The sequence below is a fragment of the Scaptodrosophila lebanonensis genome, unplaced genomic scaffold (assembly GCF_003285725.1).
Source record: "Scaptodrosophila lebanonensis strain 11010-0011.00,11010-0021.00 unplaced genomic scaffold, SlebRS2 tig00000001-arrow-pilon, whole genome shotgun sequence".
NCBI lineage: Eukaryota > Metazoa > Arthropoda > Insecta > Diptera > Drosophilidae > Scaptodrosophila > Scaptodrosophila lebanonensis.
This window is the reverse complement of record NW_022060529.1, coordinates 18,979,063-18,998,939: the sequence shown is the minus strand read 5'-3', so window position 1 is coordinate 18,998,939 and position 19,877 is coordinate 18,979,063. Positions and strand designations below refer to the sequence as shown.

The window sequence follows — 19,877 nt, the reverse complement described above, 5'->3', positions numbered from 1 at the left end:
AAATTAATATCTCTAGTATACCTTACATTCTCTCAAAATTGATTTTTGAAATATTCGAAAAAATAGCTTTTGAATGAAGTTGGTGATTTAAAAATGTCCCTTTATATAAATATATTTTAGTATATGGTTTATGATTGTTGATGTCTGATTATTTGTGAGCAAAGTTTTCAATTCAACGCGCCCATTACCGTTTTTATTTGTTGTAAAACAGAATAGTATTCAACTTTACAATCTAACTAGGTCCTTAGGACATGAGAACAAATGATAAAGAGAGGTTCGCCAATTACTACAAAATAAATAAAAGAACATAAACTTTGCAACTAAGCAGCCGTCGCTGTCAGAGGACAGAGCGTCTGGCTGGAACTTAAGAGCGTGATACTAGAATTTTGTTACAGACCATCATAGGTACTGTCGGGCGCAAGGGGGTGACCGGATAAGGACAGGGATGTGTTGCCTGTACCTTCCGTTGTGTCCAATCGTTTGGCGCGGCGTCCGTGCTTCGAATTGTTGTGCACGAACATATTGTCCGATATAGCCAATAGCGGCCCATCAACGGCAACCTGCGTGGATATGACAACCTGTTGGAAAATAAATCGCAATTAATTTATTATAAGCTATAAACATTCGTTTCTGTTCATGATATGAACAATTTAATATACGAACCAAAATTAAAATAAAGAAGTAGCTAAAATTTGATAAATGGTCCAATATTAAATAGACTAACAATTCTTCAATTGAAAAGCATTGAAGAACAAGATACAAAATATTTAATTTGTGGAGCTACCTAGAGCTATCTAAAGAATTATACGAGTGTAGTTTTATCTTGATCAATCCAGATACAATTTAAGAACCTGTAAGCTTTTAGACAAAATAAAGCTCTAATATGGTAAACGATTCTTCTTAGAAAAGTGTTAAATTTCAAAATATTTCTGCTTTTGAAAAAAGAAAGAAACGTTTCAATAAACTGTGAATTGCTGAGTGATTTAGTTTTTTTTTTAATAAATATGCCAAATATGTTGAACAAAATAGAAACGAAAACAAATTTTATAAACATATCTTAACCCTATTCTAGTTATTTTTTCTCCCAGTAATTAATAATACCTAAACTATATTTCAATCATTCCGATTTATGGAGTATTAAAAAAAAACGATAAGTGATTTGTAAACAAGACAATGTTGGACCGAAAAGATGATGAAAGATGATTAGATTAAAGAAAATACTATTCAAAATAGTAAATATTTAAGTTAGTAAACTTATGAATTATAATAAATATTTTAAAATAAAAATTCGAATGACCAATAATTTAGAAAAATGTACACTTATTAAAAACTTATGTTGACAATAAATAAACGTACGTTTAAAATACCCTAAAATATATTTTTTGGATTTAGAAACAAATTAAAGTTGAATTAGTATTAGTATAAATATTTTAAAATAAAAATTCGAATGACCAATAATTTAGAAAAATGTTCACTTATTAAAAAGTTATGTTGACAATAAATAAACGTACGTTTAAAATACCCTAAAATATATTTTTTGGATTTAGATACAAATTAAAGTTGAATTAGTATTTTAAAATGGAGTTGTCTGTATTATTTTTACGAAAAGCAAAACCTTAGGGTACTCCTACTTCTAATATAGTCAAAGCAAGAGCAAGCAGAATATTTGAAGTGTGAAATCAATATGAAGAGCTCATACATATGTATAATAAGAACTAATATAAGACAACAAAAGTGATTGGAAATCATATTTATTTTCAGCAAATCTCACCTGAAATCGGCGCATGTCTCTGGGATTGCCGGCATTTTTCAAACAGTTTTGATTGCACTTCAAGAAGAACTTCAGGAAAAATCTGCAATGAAGAGAAACAAATATTTAATTCGATAATGCTCGCTCTAGATTGTCAGCGTTTACAGAGTTGTAAAAACTGTACAATGTATTGTACATTAAAATGAAAATCAGTTCAGGCGGTTTGGGAGCGAAATGAAGTTGCAGGACCCATTCAATTTTTATGGGCCCATATGGCCCGTGGCGTCCGTTTAACGGTGCACATAAAAATGTGATAACTGCAATTAAGCCTTTTAACGATAAGCAGTGCGCGTTGCATGCAACCAAAGCATCCAAAGCTGCACCGCCGCTGCCTAATGAACGGTTGACGAAAGGCCACTTGCCTCTTAGCCACTTGGCTCATTCCTTTTTCCAACAGATGTTTGCCCCCGGGCCCAACTTGTACTGAGCAGCAGCAGCAGCAGTAGCAGTAGTTGGAAAGCCAATAAGAGGTGTTTGCCCTCCTGTTGGTCCATTGCCATCGAGTGCGGCGATTTCTGGACTCTTTGAGTGGCTCGAGGCGATGGTGGCGCAGCGTGCGATAAACGCCGACCCGGGGCGACAACGACCACCAAGTGTATGTGCATATGTGTGTGTGTGTGTATTTGTGATGTCCTGCAGGCAGGATATGCCTATGACTCTGCGACATTTATATGCGCCCGATACGAAATTGACACCCGTGTGTCGCGCATTTAAATGGTAAAATATACAACCGACATGATATCTGCCTTCGGTTCGTTCGTCCTTTTTCCGCCCGTCCCTGCCGCCTCACTCTCACTGATTTTATTTGTAAAAATAATATTTTCCCGCTGCAGCGTCGCATGTTGCGCTAATTCCAAGAGCTGCGGGGCGTCCTGCAGCCTTCTATTCCGCGTTCTCCGCTCTCCGCCGGCCTGCCGGCTGCCAATTTCATTTTTCCTGTCGTTTTTGTTGTTCCTCACTCGACAAATTGGACAAATTAGTGAGGGCGCGCTCGGGCGGGCGGCCCACACTTGTGCGGATGCTGTTTTGACTGATGTTCTCCCACCATCGCCCTCTCCCTCCCCCGGGGGCAGATTGCTGCTGCAGGCGCATCTGCATATGTCTGCACTGCTGGTGTGTCGTAAATTCGGTTGTTGTTGTTGTTGTTTTGTTGTTGTTCTTGTCGCATCCTAGACTTCCTTTCAAGGGTCTCCGATAAACAAAAGTACCTTCGCAACATGCAAATGAAGTGAGTCCAGCTGTCCCCGCTTCAACGTGTTGAGAGCTGTGTGTTGTGATGTGGGTTTTAAGGACCGCTGATGATACATTTTAGGGTCATTGGATATTCTCTCAATAGGTTCTATATCTAATGTACACTCTCAAAAATGCCAGCCTACAGTTTAACTTTAGGATGTGATAATTGAAATGTCACCTATGGGCGAAGTAAAGGCGACAGACGAACTATTATAAGTACTGAACTGTCTCTTCCTTTAAGAAAAGCCTCTCTTTTCAGCCATTTCCGGAATCTCTGACCAGGATCGGCTGTAAAACGGGGTATAGCTTGCCGGACTGGCTAAAAAATCTTCCCCCACCGGGTCTGAGATTCCAATTTTTTTTTTTACTTTTTTCTTTTTGAAATTAGCTCTTAAGCAATTCTAAGGTTCTTCTCTCTGTTAAGTTTTTATTTTTTATTATATATTAAATAATATTCCCCCACCGGATTGGAGGCGTTAATTAGATATTATAATTTGATTAGATTTCTCCTTCTTAGGCTTTTCTAGCTTATAAGATGCTTTTTATAATTTTTATATATTTTCCTCCTATGTCGACATTCAATGTTTGTTGACATAAATAAAAAAAATAAAAAATTAGCTAAAGGCCTTAGTCTTGATGATAGTATATATTTTAAAAGAAAATATGCTGAACCCTAACAATAGTTAATAATTGTAAAAACAGGACAATCTGACTGCTGTCGCCTCTATAAACTGAAGCACAAGTGTTTTTGGTATATCTTAAAAAACCGACCAAAATTATTCCCAAAGTAATGTTTATCTGCTTTTATTTTATGGCATTTCTCGATAAATCTTTTCCAAAAAACTAGAACTAGCGTAATATTTCAAAAGTAATCTGATACTTCTAAAGCTAGAATAGGGCTTAAAATAAAAAATTAAATAATTATAAAAAAATGTTAGAGGTCTAACTACAAACTATTATGCTTGAAGTATTGCTTAAAAAGTTTTGGACTTTGACGATCAATGAGATTGAGATGACCGATTTCTATATTCTATATATCCTAAAATGACGCAACTAATTGAGCTGACTTTGTCGAAATAAAATGTTATACTTGTATAGTAATTATTATAAGTTCGAGGACTGCTTGCATTTGCAGACACTGCAGATATTTTGGAATTACTCAGTTTCTTTAAAATTAATATAAGCATTTAAAATAAACACTATAAGTTTTTAACTTGTTAATTCGCTCGATTCATCAACCCTGATAATAGCTAGGTTAAAAGCTAGAAATTTTGAAATTGCACTTGAAGTTTTGATCCATTTGTAATAACTTTTTGTACTATATATAAAATTTCGCTTCTATTTATTTGCTTTTGATGTATAATCCTCATATTATTGAAAACATTTTATTATTATTTTCAAGACTAAGATAAGAATAATTGTTATATTTCATTGAACTTAAAAAGAATGTTTGCAGATTGTGATATATTCGAACAATAGAAATAACAATTGACCAGACTCAGCAAATCATAATCTGTAAAACAATAAAGCCAGACCCAATTTTGAATACCCCTGAGATTATAGAGTTAAAGGAGCATTAAGAGCTAGACTGTAATTCATTTCTGCACGTGCGGTTCGGTTTCAAAGCTTCACAAACTGGGTTTGAAATGCTGGCATTACTAGCGATAAGAAAGTAGAATTCAAATCGTTTAAAGCATATTCCACAGGCTGGTTAAAAGTGTTATCAGAAAAAATACATCAACAATTAACATAAGCGTCAACATATACACTGGTCGGCACAATTATTTTGACGAGAAGAAAATCATACATTTTTGTCAATAACTGGTTATTGGTTTAAGATATCAAAGGAAACTTTTTTTCTCAATTCCATATTGGTATTACAAACTTAAAAATAATTCAAAGGATATATTTTTATAAGAACTTTTAAAATTATAAATCAAGGTAATTTTCATGGGTTGGCATAAGTATTTTGACAATGGATATTAACAAAAAAAACAAAGCTTAATACTAAACAAAACATAAGAAATTGATGGTAGATTAATAAAATGTATACCCGCCTTTGGCTTCGATAACTTTTTGAAGACGTCTTGGAACTGAGTCCACTAAATTTTGAAGGACCTCTAATGGTATCTCTTTCCAAAGAGAAGTGACCTCGGAAATAGTTTCTTCTTCGGTTTTATGCAAAGACGCATTTCTTTTACGTTTTACAAGAGACCACACATTCTCAATAACGTTTAAGTCCGGACTTTGTGGTGGCCAATCCAGAGTAGTAACACCAACATCGCTTAAAAATGCTCTTATCATTTTGCTTTTGTGGCATGGGGCGTTATCCTGTTGCAGGATAAATGATTCTCCAATCAGCCTGTCACCGGAAGGGAATGCGTTTTCGTTAAGGGTACTCAAATATTGTTGCTGGTTCATTGAGCCGGTGATGGGAACGAAATCACCTAACCCATTGTACGCAATGCATCCCCAGAACATGACTGAGCCTCCGCCATGGCTCACTTTTTGACATACGGGGATATTTTTTTGTCTTTGAAACTGTTTTGATGAATTATATTCAAAGGAGCTTTCATCTGTCCATAGAACGCTTCTCCAAAACTCTTTTGGCTTATGCAGATGCTCCTTTGCAAAAGCCAATCTTTTGAGCTTGTTCACCTTTGATATGTAAGGTATGTCCTTCGCTTTGTATGTCTTAAAATCTTCTTCTTTTAGGCGTCGCCGAACAGTACGCTCACTGATTGGAGTCTTGGTCGACTTATTCCATTGATCTGCAGCAGCTTGCGGCTTTAAATGAATATTTTTTTTAAATTCCCGCAATAGGACTCGATCTTCAATGGGTGTTGTTTTGCGGTTAGCACCTGATCTAGGCAAGTTTTTGACGTCATTGTGGGTCTTATATTTGTTAATTTGATAGTGGACTGTTTGCCGCGACAAATTATATTCATTTGCAATGTCTTTTGGTGCTACGCCGGCATTAAACTTCGCCACTATTGAGGCTCTAACAACATAACTTAATTCTGTCTTTTTTACCATTGTATCGATTACTTTTGAATCAAATTTTAATGAAAATAATGTAAAAAGGTCAACAAAAATTGTTACACCAAAGTTATTTTAGTATCACTTGATAAAACGTACGCGAAAACGGCGACAAAGATTTGGTCAAAATACTTATGCCGTGCCTGAATCCGCAGTCAACTCACATTGTCATTTGTAGAAAAAAGGTGTGAAGAGTAATAGACAAAATATTTTGCCTACATATTGTTGTTGCTATGAACTCAATATCCCGTATGAAAATTGTACCGTTATTCCTTGAAACTAAAAGCAACCAGCACCGATAGTCGTGAGTACAGTTCGTCAAAATAATTGTGCCGACCAGTGTAATTATTTAAAAGTATAAGTGATTTTCAGCAGTTTTCGGTTTCTCATTTAATAACGAGGCTCGTGTTATTTTTTTTGTTTGACTGATTGTGTCATTTGGAGGAGAGTGTGGAGTTCTTTTTTAATATTTTTTATTTAACGTTGTATCGACGCGTTTGCTGGAAATGAAAACAGATGTGCTTGTGTGTTTTTTTTATGCACTGCAACAACAACAACAATGACAACAACAATAGCAAAGGCAGCATCATTAACACGGGCTAGGGCTAGGGCGTCATCCCTGGGGCATACGCATGCCTGCAAACATAAATATGTACAAGTATGTACATACTATACATACTATACTATGTATACACGAGCACATAGGCGAGCGCCGTGTATCTGTCAAATCCAGTATCGAATTACACGTACACGTAACCCTCACAGGCAGAGCAACTGCAGTTCTGCTTGAAATTTGAATACGAATCGAGTGCACATATATTGAGAGCAGTCCAACTCATTTATGGATCATTCGTGGGAGTAATTGCCAGGCTCGAGACTCGAGGCTCGCTGCCCCTGTCCCATCATCGATGTTGTCTACAACTTTATGTTCAGCTAATTGATTTTCTGGGAAGCGGGTCTAGCCCGAGCTGCTTAAGTCACACGCTTGAATTACAATGTTTTCAAATATCCTGACAGGACGCATAAATCGCCGTCGTCTCCAGTTGTGGCCGGGGAGGGGGCGATTTCCATTTCCATATGCAGCGCGATTGTCCCGAGAACGGAGCCAGAAGTTGGCAGCAAACATGAAAAATCATTCTTGATTAAATTTAATCTGTCAGGATTTCTACTTGTCGGACTTGGAGGCCAATTTGGCTGTGGCCTTTCCAATCGCTCGACCGGCAATTAAAAATTCAGAGCGCGTCCTGCCAATAAATCAAAGTGTCTACGTTGCCGCTACAAACTTTCCGCTCGGCTTTGTCGCTCATGTTGATGTGAATTTTTGTTTTGGATCTTGTCCTCCACACAGCTCCCGCGAATTTTCATTTAATGAAAAGCTACGCATCATCAAACTCTCGCACATCTCGCACTAGGTTGGGAAAAAATCGAGGAAAAGCTCTTTTGGTAGCTCAAGCACGTAGACTCAACGAAGTGCATAATTGGTCATTCATATTTGGGTGAAGCTGGGTAAGGACCTGATTTTCAAGTGGGTTGGGTCTTAAAGTTCAAGGGACTTGGGCGCCTCAAGCAACTAAAGTCTTAAATGCTTAGAATTTACAATATATATTTTGTAAGCCAGGTATTACAATTAATGGATTTGCTCCTCGAAGATAATTGTTGCAAATATTAATTCTGTCCACTCGTTAGAAAATAGCATTGATAAGTCTTTGAAGAAAGAAACCAACAATACATCTAGAACCTCCACGCTGCGATAGATTTTATATTTTGTCATTTGTTGTATTTCAATTATTTAAATCAAATATTTACGAAACCGTCTTCATTACCAAAAAAAAAAAAATAATAATAATAAAATAAAAAAAAAATAAATAAAAAATACAAGGAAAATTCATTATCGCATATAAGCGCTTTGAAGTTATATCAGTTACGGTTTTTTAGTTTACTTTCCCAACTATCAAATTTTTGCAGACATCCATCATCAGCTTTAAAGAGTATTGGCCAGCCGGCGGTTGATTAGGCTAAGAGCCGAGAAAACGGTGCACATCTACTGGATTTCCAGGCACCGGGGTATTGTAGGCAATGAGTAGATGAGAGCAGAAAGTTTGGAGAACATAATCTCATCCAATTCAACTTGAAACTCCAGAGAAATGAATGCAGATATATAGCAAGCCTACTCACGAATGCACTACTGGTGTTTCCAAAATACCGGTCCAACCTGGTCTATATGAGCCTGTCAATGGCGGTTCACCAACAAAATTTTCCCCTTTCTTTCATAAGTATTGTTTGATCGTTCTTGTTCTTGATCAAGATGACCGCCGGCATATCTGTCCATTCATCAGCCTGCCTGTATGAACGCTAAGATCTGGAGAGCTATCATAAGTAGAAGTATATCCCAAGTGGTTCAAAATGAAATGCAGAGTTTTATTTAAATTTCTCATATTAGAGCTTTAGAAAATGTTTCAATATTTTTGGTTATAACTTTTTAAAAAGCTCGGCTTAGGTATGGTTTTATACAGGAACTCTCAAATTTCTAAAACATTCGATTCATTTAAGTCAATTGTAATTCATCCAAAGTTTATATCTAAACTAATTTTAATGCTGTCAATTCTTCCTTGTACTATATTCATTATTCATGAAAAGTCTGAAAAGTGAACAGCTCGTGATGCTTCCTTCATCAACTAGAATAGACAATTGATATAAATTCCTTGCTTAAGGACTTTAAGCGCTAACTTAGAGCCCCAAGCGTAAGTCTAACAACATGCCAAGCACTGCGTCAAATGGCGGCCAGGACAAGAAGTGGCCGTGCCACATTGTGTCGGCGATTAACTGTAAATTTGCGAAACAACGCGTCGCATTATCTTTGCATCGCCAACACAAATTTGATGATGAATTCAGGCGCACATAAATCGCTTTCGAGCCGCGAAGAGCGAGTAGATGGCGATGTTATCTGGACGCCGTCAACAGCATTGGGCCGGGAGCGATTTCGGCGCATGCCACAGACAGACAACAACAACAGCCGCAACAGCAACAACAACAACAGCAATAACAGTGACAAAACACGAGGAGGTGCATGGCGCGGACAGGTGAGTGGAGGTTGTGCGCTGGCAGCGACAGCGACAGCGACAGCAACAGTGGCAGCCACATTGAGCTAATTTTTCACTAACGATAATATTCAAAATTTTCAACTTTATAGTCAAATAAAAGCAATGACTATGGCTATGACAAGCGCACACACACACGCATATATACATACGAATACACTCAAGAACGCACGTACGCCTAAAATAATGCGAAAACTTACTTTCGCGCCATTTCCATGCCTTTTGGCGTTTCTCTTTCTCATTACGGCCGCACAGTGGCACAAATTCGCTTCTAAAGTCTTCTAAACATTAGACGATACTTTGGAGAAGTGCAGTTTATCGAGCAAATTTGTTCACAATTGTGAAACAGATTTGTTTCTTTCGAGATTGAACAACAATTTAATTAATTAATTGAAGCAATTTTTTTTTTCTTATTTTACAAAGAAATACTCATTCCTTAGAGAGGTTACTGAAACCAATTTAATTTTCACTTAGTTTTGTTAAACGTTAAGCATTATTCTAGTTTATAGAATTTATAGCAGCTTTAATTAACGCACAGGAAAAAATAAAGAATTAATTAAATAATTAATTGAAAATCGGTTAACAAACTTCACTTCTTACTCTCAATTATGGTTCAAAATTGCTATTTTGAAACAGAAAATGTTTGCGAAATATTTTTTTTGGCCCAAAGCTAATACAGCTAATTCTGTTTAAACACGGTATTTTTTTAAACGGTTTTGATTTAACACGGTTTGAAAATCAAACATTTTATATATGATTACACGACTGTATTCCATTTAGCACGATTCATTTTGCATATGAACAATGTATTTTTTTACACGGTTTATTTAGGAACCAATCTACCGTGTAAAAACAGAATTAAGCGAATCAAGAATCAATTAAATAAATAAAGGTAATTTTTTATATACTGTATAGGAAAAAAAGTTGTTTTTAAACTTTAACATTGTCTTTGTTGGCCAATTACATACTTCAAGCTTAACCTTTTTGAGTTGCCTCTTTGCTCTTTTATTCAAAATATAAAATAAGTGCAAGAAATTGTAAATATCATCTTTTCATTTAAAGGCTATGACTTTTTGTTACGAAAAATGTTGGAATTGGCCATTGGCTTGCTGACTTGCTTGCTTCTTGGCTTTACAAAACATGGCGGCTGAGTCACCATTTTCTTTTTGTTGTTGTCTCCTGTTACTCTTCTATTGTTGTCATTATTGTTGTTCTTGTTGCTGTTGTTCTGCGCCTTATTTATTTATGCTCTTTCTCGGCTTAACGCTCTACGCTTCATGGCCCACGCACAGCCCCACCAGCACCCGCACCCGCACCCGAACCCGCACCCGCACGCGTTCTATGCATCGCAAAAGATTTGACGTTGTATACTCGACTTGCTTACAACCCTCCCCAAGGCCACCCTTCAGCAGCCCCCCCCCCACCCAGCCATTCCGCACATCTTTATCAAAATCGCACTTGGGCGCACGGACGTCTTCGCCTGTTTGTGTTGGCAAAATGTTGAGAGTTCATAGCTTTGGGTCCTTTGTGTCGTAATATACTTTGGGGTGATTTTTTTTGTCCAATACCCTTCACTGAAAAGTGCAAGTGTATGTGGTTTTTGGTGTGTCAGTTTGAAACACCTAGGTGGAGGAATGGTAGACCACATGTTACATATAGGGATATAGCTGATCAGCATGACAAGAATCCAAATTTCGAACTTCTTTCCACATATATTTTTTTCATTTAATACTTAATGGCGCGACTGACTGATCGTCAGATCACTATATCATATAGTAGTTATATAAACTATGGGCGCGTTCAGCAGTTCATAGCGATTTGCGATTTGTGATTTTTGATTATCGATTCTTGATTTGCCTCTGCCGACCGCTTTTGATGACTGTTTTAATAAAATATTCTGATTTTTAGTATTTTTGGTCAAAAAGTTACAGCTTGCTGGCGTGCATTTTGCCATTTTATTTATTTCCGCAAAAGTCTCGACAAAATTCTGACTATCTAGTGTCACAAGCGAAAAATGTAAATCAAGTAATCATAATATTTTTCCGATTGGTGTTTTGTGATTTCGATTGACATTTTTACTTATCCGAATCAGAAATCACAGCGATCAGCAGGTTGTATATTGGAGTATAACTTAAAAAGCATTTAAAAATACATATACGAGTATGGAAGAATGTTTCTGTTATCATAATATATAAAAATATAAATATAAAAAATAAATAAAAATATAGAAGTTTAGAAAGTAAACTTTCCGGTGATAAACTTGATAGTAAGGGGACACTAGGGTGTCACAACCCATGGCCACGGCGGAATATTGTTTTCGTTTTATGACAGAGTGAATATGAAGGGTATTTTTAGCTTCGTTAGAGACGAAGCTAGTTGTTGTTGTTCTTCTTCTTCTGTTTATGCTGCGTCTTCTGCTTCGTTTGCTGGCTAGCATCCTTTTGCCGGAAGAGAAAACATTCAAACATTCATTCGAACTTGTTGAAAACACTTTCGCTTTTAGTCAAGATTCCGTACGCTTTGCGAGATGCGTTCGGTTTGCGCTCAAGATGAGAGCGAGAGTGAGCGCGACTTGAGTTCTTGAGTGAAATATGTTGGAGTGCTTTTTGTGGTGAGCTTTTTCGACGTTCATTCGAAATGAATGCCAGAAATGAGATGCGGGCGAGAGTAGTATTTGTTTTTGTATTTTTTGTTGCTTCTGTTATGTTTTTTTTTGTTTGGGTTGCTCTGGGATTCAATGTCATGCCGTTGGGACCAGGGAAATACCTCTTAAATGTTGTTGTTACAGTGGCAGCAGCAGCACCAACAACAACAACAACAACAACAGCAAGGAGAAGAAGAAGAAGATGCTTTCTTGTTGCGATTTCTTTCGTTCTTAAACTGATTATTTTAATACGCACACAACGTGCGCAGACTCTTGTTTATACATACATACATATATATGCATACGTATGTTTGTGTGTGTGTGTGTGTGTGCACATAAAAATACCATATCGAGGTTAAATATCAGACATCGATAAAAGAATACACACACATATGCATTGGGAAGCTTGCCAAAACACAGACACAGATACAATAACAAACAAAAAGCAACTCCTCGAGAGTGGGTGTGCGTGCGGACATGTGTGTGTGTGTGTGTGTGCGTGTTTATTTTTAGACCCATCATTGCCTTTAACTTTTGCTACTATCTGGCTTATCCTTTCGCCCCTGTGTCTAACCTTCTCTGAACTACTGAAGCATCAAATTATCGACCTCATTCAAATGAGCAAATTATGCCAACTATTTGCTATGCAAGCCTACATTCCAGTTGCGAGCGAGAGGAGTGTACGCGAGGGTGAAATGTGCGTAGCTGTTGACTGTCAGTTAACGCTTTTAATATTATTAATTATGCAAAATGTGTAAATGGCTGAGGAAATGGCATACATGATGCCTAAAGGCTGACTAGCAGACAGGCCCAAATAGTGGAGGCCTTTCAGGCACATACGTAATACGTATGTATATGCATGTTTGTAGTTGTAGTTTGTAGACGTGAATTGTTAATTTGTAATATCCCCGCGGTTGTGAATTACATTAGACATCGATTATTCAATTAAGAAGTTTAGTTGCGGCGCGCGTCAAACTATTTCAGAGCCCAAAATAATAAATTTCGAATGAAGTAGTAGTAAGTAATATGTAAGGAAAGGTTCACTTTGAACATTTTAAGCAAACTGAGTTGATTTCCATTGCTGCATAAAATTGGTTCATTTGAAAATGCTTATTTATGATTTAATAAATTGAATATCCCTGGAGTCGGTGCACTACCGCTGCCATTCAAATAGAGCGAAATTTGCATTAATAATTCAGTTTCAATAGACAGGTTCAAATATGCAAATTGCACATTCTTTGAAATGTAAAATTCGATTCGAATTTGTTTCTATTGATTTACGAGGTGCAAATCAAATGCACACACACTCAGATATACATATATGTATATGTATGTATGTATAGACGGAGGCAATTGCCACTTCAAAGGGCAGGCGTCTATAAAGCATTTCTAACTAGAATGTCTGGCAGGCAGACAATTGGCATTAGTTTCCTTTGAAAATGCCGTGAACAGCGATAAAAAGGCAAATATATGCTTATGGATAATTAACTGTCTCTCTGTCTATTCGTCTGCCCAATATTTCACAATTCCTCCGCTCTCTCTGCAGGAGCAGGTTCGAGTTTCCGTCGATATCTGACCACAAGTGCCGTTCAATTCGTGTCTGCATTTTATTTTTGTGTCGCTTTGAATATTTGATTATGTACGACCCCCCTTTGCCTATCATTCCAGTTGCCGTCATCCATCCGTTCATCCATTTGCACAGACACACTCACGCGTATATTCAAATACATATATACCGACACTCATCCAGTCAACCCTCACTCCCTAACTCGCTCACTCACCTGGACGGTGCGCCTGAATGCATTTAGAAAATTAAAAATTGTAGCCACAACTAGCAGCAGTTTTGTCATCATTTTTAGCGCGATTATCAAGGCATGCAATAGCCAAAACATTCGTTCGCCACACGCAGCCATCACAATAGAGGACAGAAATATTGGCATGCTTTCAATTCAAACTTGTGTTAACAACATTTATGAAATACACATATATTCGTGTATGCAACCTGTAAAGATGGAAGTCCCAAAAGCAGTTGAGAAATCAAGAAATTCAATTGCCAATCTTCAAATAATATCTCTTTTAATTGTTAAATAATTAAGAAGATCAGTTTGCCAATTGAAATATTTTTAAAATATATTCGTTTATGCAACCTTTAAAGATTGAAGTCCCATATGCAGTTTAGAAATCAAGAAATTCAATTGCCAATCTTCAAATAATATATCTTTTATTTGTTTAATAATTAACAAATTTAATTTTCCAATATTAGGCAAGCTAATGGGCTCTCTCATGCCCTCTTCTCTTACTAAGCTAACAGAAAATTCCCCTTATAATATTAGTAATAATATACATATAAGTGGAACTCTTCAATTTTTGGTTATAAAAATATACCTTACGAACACGACTGTCGAATATCCAAGAGAATAAGGGGGTTATATTCCTTACAGAAGATTTCATTTAATACACAACCTTTTCTAACCTTTTCAACTAAACTTTTTGCAATCATTCGTTTTTCAATTCTCTGAGTAGTTTTTAATATTTTCCTAAAACGCTCTTTTGCATTTCCTTTTATATTTTGTAAGTTTTTAATTGAATTTTTGTACGAGAAGTGTGTAAATTGGAAAAAAAAAGATTACATTTTTGTAACTTGAGATTGAATTTAAAGACTAGAATATTTAAAGTAATGGCTTGAATATTCTCTTTGCCAAACAGCTTGAATTTGCTCTCGAGCGGTGATAATTTGAATGCAAATGTAAAAGATATTGAAAATTTACTGTACTTTACTTACAAATATTTGCAAATGATTGAAACTGCATTTGGAATTAGTTTTGATTAACTACTACTACGAAGCAATGAAACTTGCAATAGCGTTTCAATTTTGTTCACAGATTTCAATTTTTCAGAATATCTTCTGTCTAGCTTTGAAAATGCTGGATAGTTCTTCAGTTCTTCAGTTCAGAAGCTGCAAAAGACATCACTCTGTTCGGGGCAATAAAAAAAAAAAAAAAATTTACTTAACTGCCCGCCAAAATAAACTTTTTACCCATAAACATAATTTTGAATAATTTTTGGATATTCTTCATTTCTGTGGCATGCACTACATTTTGGGCCACGACTCTATCTGAACGACGTTTTGCATATTCGACACCACAAAATGTCAATTCTATTTGTTGCCGGAGCTCTCCAACAACTGCGGCGCGAAATGCCCAACTCGTACCTTCAATGGATTTCCACTTAGTTTATTTGGCCGGCGCTGAAAATTGTGGGTGGATGACTGACTTAGTGTGTGTGTGTGTGTGTGTGAGTGCTGCAACAGCAAATATAGAAAATTGAAATAAGGCGAAGAAAACGCAAATGACGTAGATAAATGCAAAAGCGGCAAATTTCGGATTGTGCGCAGTTTTTCACACTTTTCGTCCGATTATTTGCAGCCCTTTTGTTACAGATGGTCATTGCGATGTTGGAGAGTGGCAGAGGCAGAGGCAGTGGCAGTGGCAGTGGAGTGGTGGTCGGGGGAGTTAACAACCAGTGGGGTGGTCTGTTATTTTAATGCGTTCTCGTTCCATATATACATACATACACACATCTATGTATATGTAGTATTTTTTCTCCTTCTTTTGTTAAAGTGCAGAAAACAATTCACTTAAATTAAAAAGTCGAACGGCTGGCGCCGGCGTTTGTCACGCGATAACGGACATTAGTGGCTTGTATGTGTGTGTGTGTGTGTGTGTTTGGTGATAGTGGACGACAGACCTACGATAGCAACGCCAATAGCATGGCCTGTCAATGGAACAAGGCAATAATTTGCGTCATTGCGCATACGCCAGATGTGCCAAAAGGCAGACAAAAAAAAACAAAAAATGGGGAACCAATAAAGTGGAACTAAAATTTAGAAAAAACCACACAAAGATCACCAGAAAGCGCCGAAAATGTGTGAAAAAAACGACAAACATGTAACAACAACCACAACCACAACCAACAGCAACAGCAAGAACAACAACTGCAGTCAAGCACATAGTCGCGACCACCACGAAGAGCCAGTGGTCCGGAGCGACCACTGTCGCCACCGTTCTGAGGTGCGGTTTAAATTCACTTAATTATGGAACACACACGAAGCGCATACCAAAAAGTCAGACAGACAGAGTGACTGACTGACTGACGCTCGGAACAATCGATCGGCAGAGACTGGCAACAATGCGCTTCCAAAGTGTCCTCAACAAATCATAAATAAAGGCAGGCGGCAACAACAACTGTTGCTTTGGCCCACCGTAATTGCAAATCCAGGAGATCTATGCACAGTGGGCGGCCAGTGCGACAGTCGCACGCACACTTGCCACCGCATTTCATCTGCTGCACTTTGTTCCACTGTGCAACCAGATTTGCCCGCATTGTGTACACGATTTTGGCATCGGCAGCCCTCTCTGTGTGTCTGACCGACCACCCGCCCGTCCGCCCGTCCTTCCGCTCGATCGTTGCATGAATAACAGAAATTCATCAATAAAACATGTGCAGCCTCGTTGTTGCCTCCGTTGTGCCAGCCGGTGCTACTGTTGTTCTTGCCGATTTTGTTGCTCCTGTTGCCGCCACTCTTGCAACTCCACCACACTGGCACACGTTCAGCCGTCGTAGAAACATTCGTCATTCAACGCAGGCGATCGTCTTTAACAGCACTGAGAGAAAAAACTGACGTAGAGAATCGAACGAAATTCGAAAAAGAGTAAAGCCCCACAATAATGAAAAAGAGCTTTAGGTATAAGATGAGGTTTATATCTCAACATAAAGCCAGCTGTTAAAAGGAACACTTTAATATCCTGCTTATAATAATAAGCAAATAAGGTTATGTCTCCGATTTTCTCTCAAACATGATACGTTTTTAGCCAAATATTTCTACTTCTAGCTATTTTCTGGCCACACTTTTTTAATATTAATACACTTTAATATCCTGCTTATAATGACAAGCAAGTAAAGTTCTGTCTCTCTCTCTCTCTCTCTTTCTCTCTCTCTCAAAACATGATTCGTTTTAAGCCAAATAGTTATACTTCTAGCTATTTTCTGGCTACACTTTTTTAATATTAATACACTTTAATATCCTGCTTATGATGACAAGCAAGTAAAGTTCTGTCTCTCTCTCTCTCTCTCTCTCAAAACATGATTCGTTTTAAGCCAAATAGTTATACTTCTAGCTATTTTCTGGCTACACTTTTTTAATATTAATACACTTTAATATCCTGCTTATGATGACAAGCAAGTAAAGTTCTGTCTCTCTCTCTCTCTCTCTCTCTCTCTCAAAACATGATTCGTTTTAAGCCAAATAGTTATACTTCTAGCTATTTTCTGGCTACACTTTTTTAATATTAATACACTTTAATATCCTGCTTATAATTACAAGCAAATAAAGTTTTCTCTCTCTCTCTCTCTCTCTCAAAACATGATTCGTTTTCAGCTAAATAGTTATACTTCTAGCTATTTTCTGGCTACACTTTTTTAATATTAATACACTTTAATATCCGGCTTATAATGACAAGCAAATAAAGTTCTCTCTCTCTCTCAAAACATGATACGTTTTAAGCTAAATATTTCTACTTTTAGCTTTTTTCTGGGTTAGCTTTTTAAATACCCTATATGTACCCTATATGTATAATATAATTAGTACTTTACCCATAATTATTTTCAATTGATTACTATATGTGCTTGCTGTTGATACTTTGGTTAATCAAATTAAAATTTTTGCTAAGAACTTAAAATTTATAATCACTACAATTTCAAATTCAATATTTGTTATCTAAAATAGTCAAAATTTTGGCTTAAGCGATTTGTCTATTATCTAAAAAATGGTTTCACACCATTTAGTGATTGTTTTTCATTTTAGATCTTGGTATTTTTTTTTTTGTTTTTTTGTGAGAAGCTTCCTACTTGAATATATTGATTTAGAATTGAAAATCGAATTTTTCGCCGAGTGTTCTGCTGTTGTCATATGTATCAGTTTTAGGGTTAAGCTTCAATTCTGTGTTGGTGGTGGTGGTTGTTGCTGCCACTTTGATGAAATGAAATTCAAGTGGGTTTGTTTGTTTGTTTGTATGTACGTAGGTTTGGAGAAGTCGGAATTTTCAATCAGTTCCAATTGTTGCGCGCTCGGTGACAAGTTTCAGGCGACTGACTACCTGCCGTTGCCGTCTGTGAGTGGCGAAATGCGGCAGACCCCCAACTAAGTTAGCGCTTTAGGTTGTAGGAATTGAAAATTTAGTTGCGAACACATAGATTATCCCGAGCCAGAGGCATAGCCGGCGGCATGATCTACTGGCATAACAATGCATGCATCTCTGCCCGACTGCCTGCTGACTGATAAATGCCGACAATGTGAATGCGAATGCGCATGCGTGTGCGCGGCGGCTGATTGGAGCTCGGATCGGATCGGATCGGTTCTGTGCATTCGGATCGCCTTGTGGACGATGCGAGCAAGACGAGCATTTGTGTAAATCACGCGGCAAACTCATATGCGCACTCTTTATCCAGCAATGGATCCCGCTGATCCGCACTAGCGTGCGTCGGCATTGCAGCTCGTGATTGATATGCACGTTGGTTGGCACACACGGGCATGCCGACAAAAGTTACAGCCCAGTTGACAAATACGACATGTCTGAGCCTGTTGCTGAGCTGGTGTTGGCGAACACAACAACAACGGCTCGGGAATGTGGCGAATGTCGTTGACGGGATTAACCAATTTGGTCAGAGCTGACTGACTGGCTGGCTGGCTTCGCTTGGCTTGGCTAACAAGGCACTCGTCCAGTTGCAGGTCCAGTCAGTCAACTGTTCGGCCAGTCAGGCAGTCAGCCAGCAAGGCAGCCCAAGAAGCACCTTCGCAGTTGGCAATTGCAATCGCATAACACAATAAATAGGCGAAAAATGAATTAATAATCGTAAATATCGCTGTGAAGAGGCGAAAAGTGTCGCGCATGCGCACGTGGAGAGACGCGACCAACACAGCCTTAACTGTTGTTCGAACTGTTCGCAGTTGCTGGCATTCACTGTTCCGGAGCACGTACAACAGCAGCAAACACTGAGCAATTTTAACAAGATCATAAATGCGAAAGCTCTGATCTCGCCGATCGGCAGCGCATTCAATCGCCTTCAGTTGAGCGAATCGAGTCGATTGGAAGCGAATCGAAGCGAGTCGTTCGGTTTTCTGCGCTGTGCTGTGCAGTTCGGTTGTTTCTATTTCCTAATTTGCAAATCGAGCCTTTGAAGTGCTTGGAGCAGAAGACTGCGCAATCGACTTGAGTTGCTAATGGCTACAACAACAACGACAACAACAACAACAATGCCAACAACAGCAATACTAGCTACAGGCAATCAATTAAATTTAATTATGACACCAATTATGGCCTGATTGCATCGATCAGCAGCGCATAAATGAACTGAACAGTGCCCAGTGTTGTAATAATAGAATCATTAAGTCTCTCTGCGCTTGTGGCCACCACTGCCTGATGGTTTGTCCGATCCCGTGCTCAACCGCAGCTGAATCTGGTTTCGTAGAATGCCACCATCGAGTAGCACAAATGTGGATATAGGTAAATACCTTTGAACACCCGTTGGGCACTTGGCCGGACCACCATAGCCGTTTTACTCTCAATTACACAGAATCACACTGATTAGCATGGCCAGGCCATGGCCAGAGTCTAGGGAGCGTTAATAGAACCGAATCAATTACAGAACGTGCTCCTGAATTGGACAGATCTTAAGGGAATTGTTAGCACGACTGACAATTTTGGAAGGCTGAAGAATCTCTAAATTGTTGGGCCTGACTGGAACTGTGATTCAATTTAATAGAACGATTTTAAAAATCGAAGACATATAAAAGCTTAAAATAAACTTAAACAACAGTTTATAGAAATTGTAAAGTTCTAATTTGTCAATTGATTTGGAAGTAAATATTCTCTAAATATGAAAAGAACTTTCGAAACTTTAATAAAGAGAAAGTGCAGGAAGTTCTTTTATGTTCTTTTTCTTTTATTTTCTATGAGATGTTGATTCTTAAAAACCAATAATTTCTCCTAATTAT

At 37.7% G+C, this 19,877-nt stretch overlaps 1 protein-coding gene across 1 annotated transcript in view; it reads right to left on the bottom strand.

Annotated features, from left to right (window-relative positions):
* The window catches only part of LOC115632528 (transcription factor collier), a 44,132-nt gene that overhangs the window by 4,092 nt on the left and 20,163 nt on the right, over positions 1-19,877 (bottom strand). Inside the window, exons 6-7 of the mRNA XM_030529728.1 lie at positions 1,772-1,853; positions 461-560 (exon numbers count right to left, since the gene is read on the bottom strand). Of these exons, the coding sequence (XP_030385588.1) occupies positions 461-560; positions 1,772-1,853 (182 nt within the window). The remainder of the gene's footprint in view (positions 1-460; positions 561-1,771; positions 1,854-19,877) is intronic.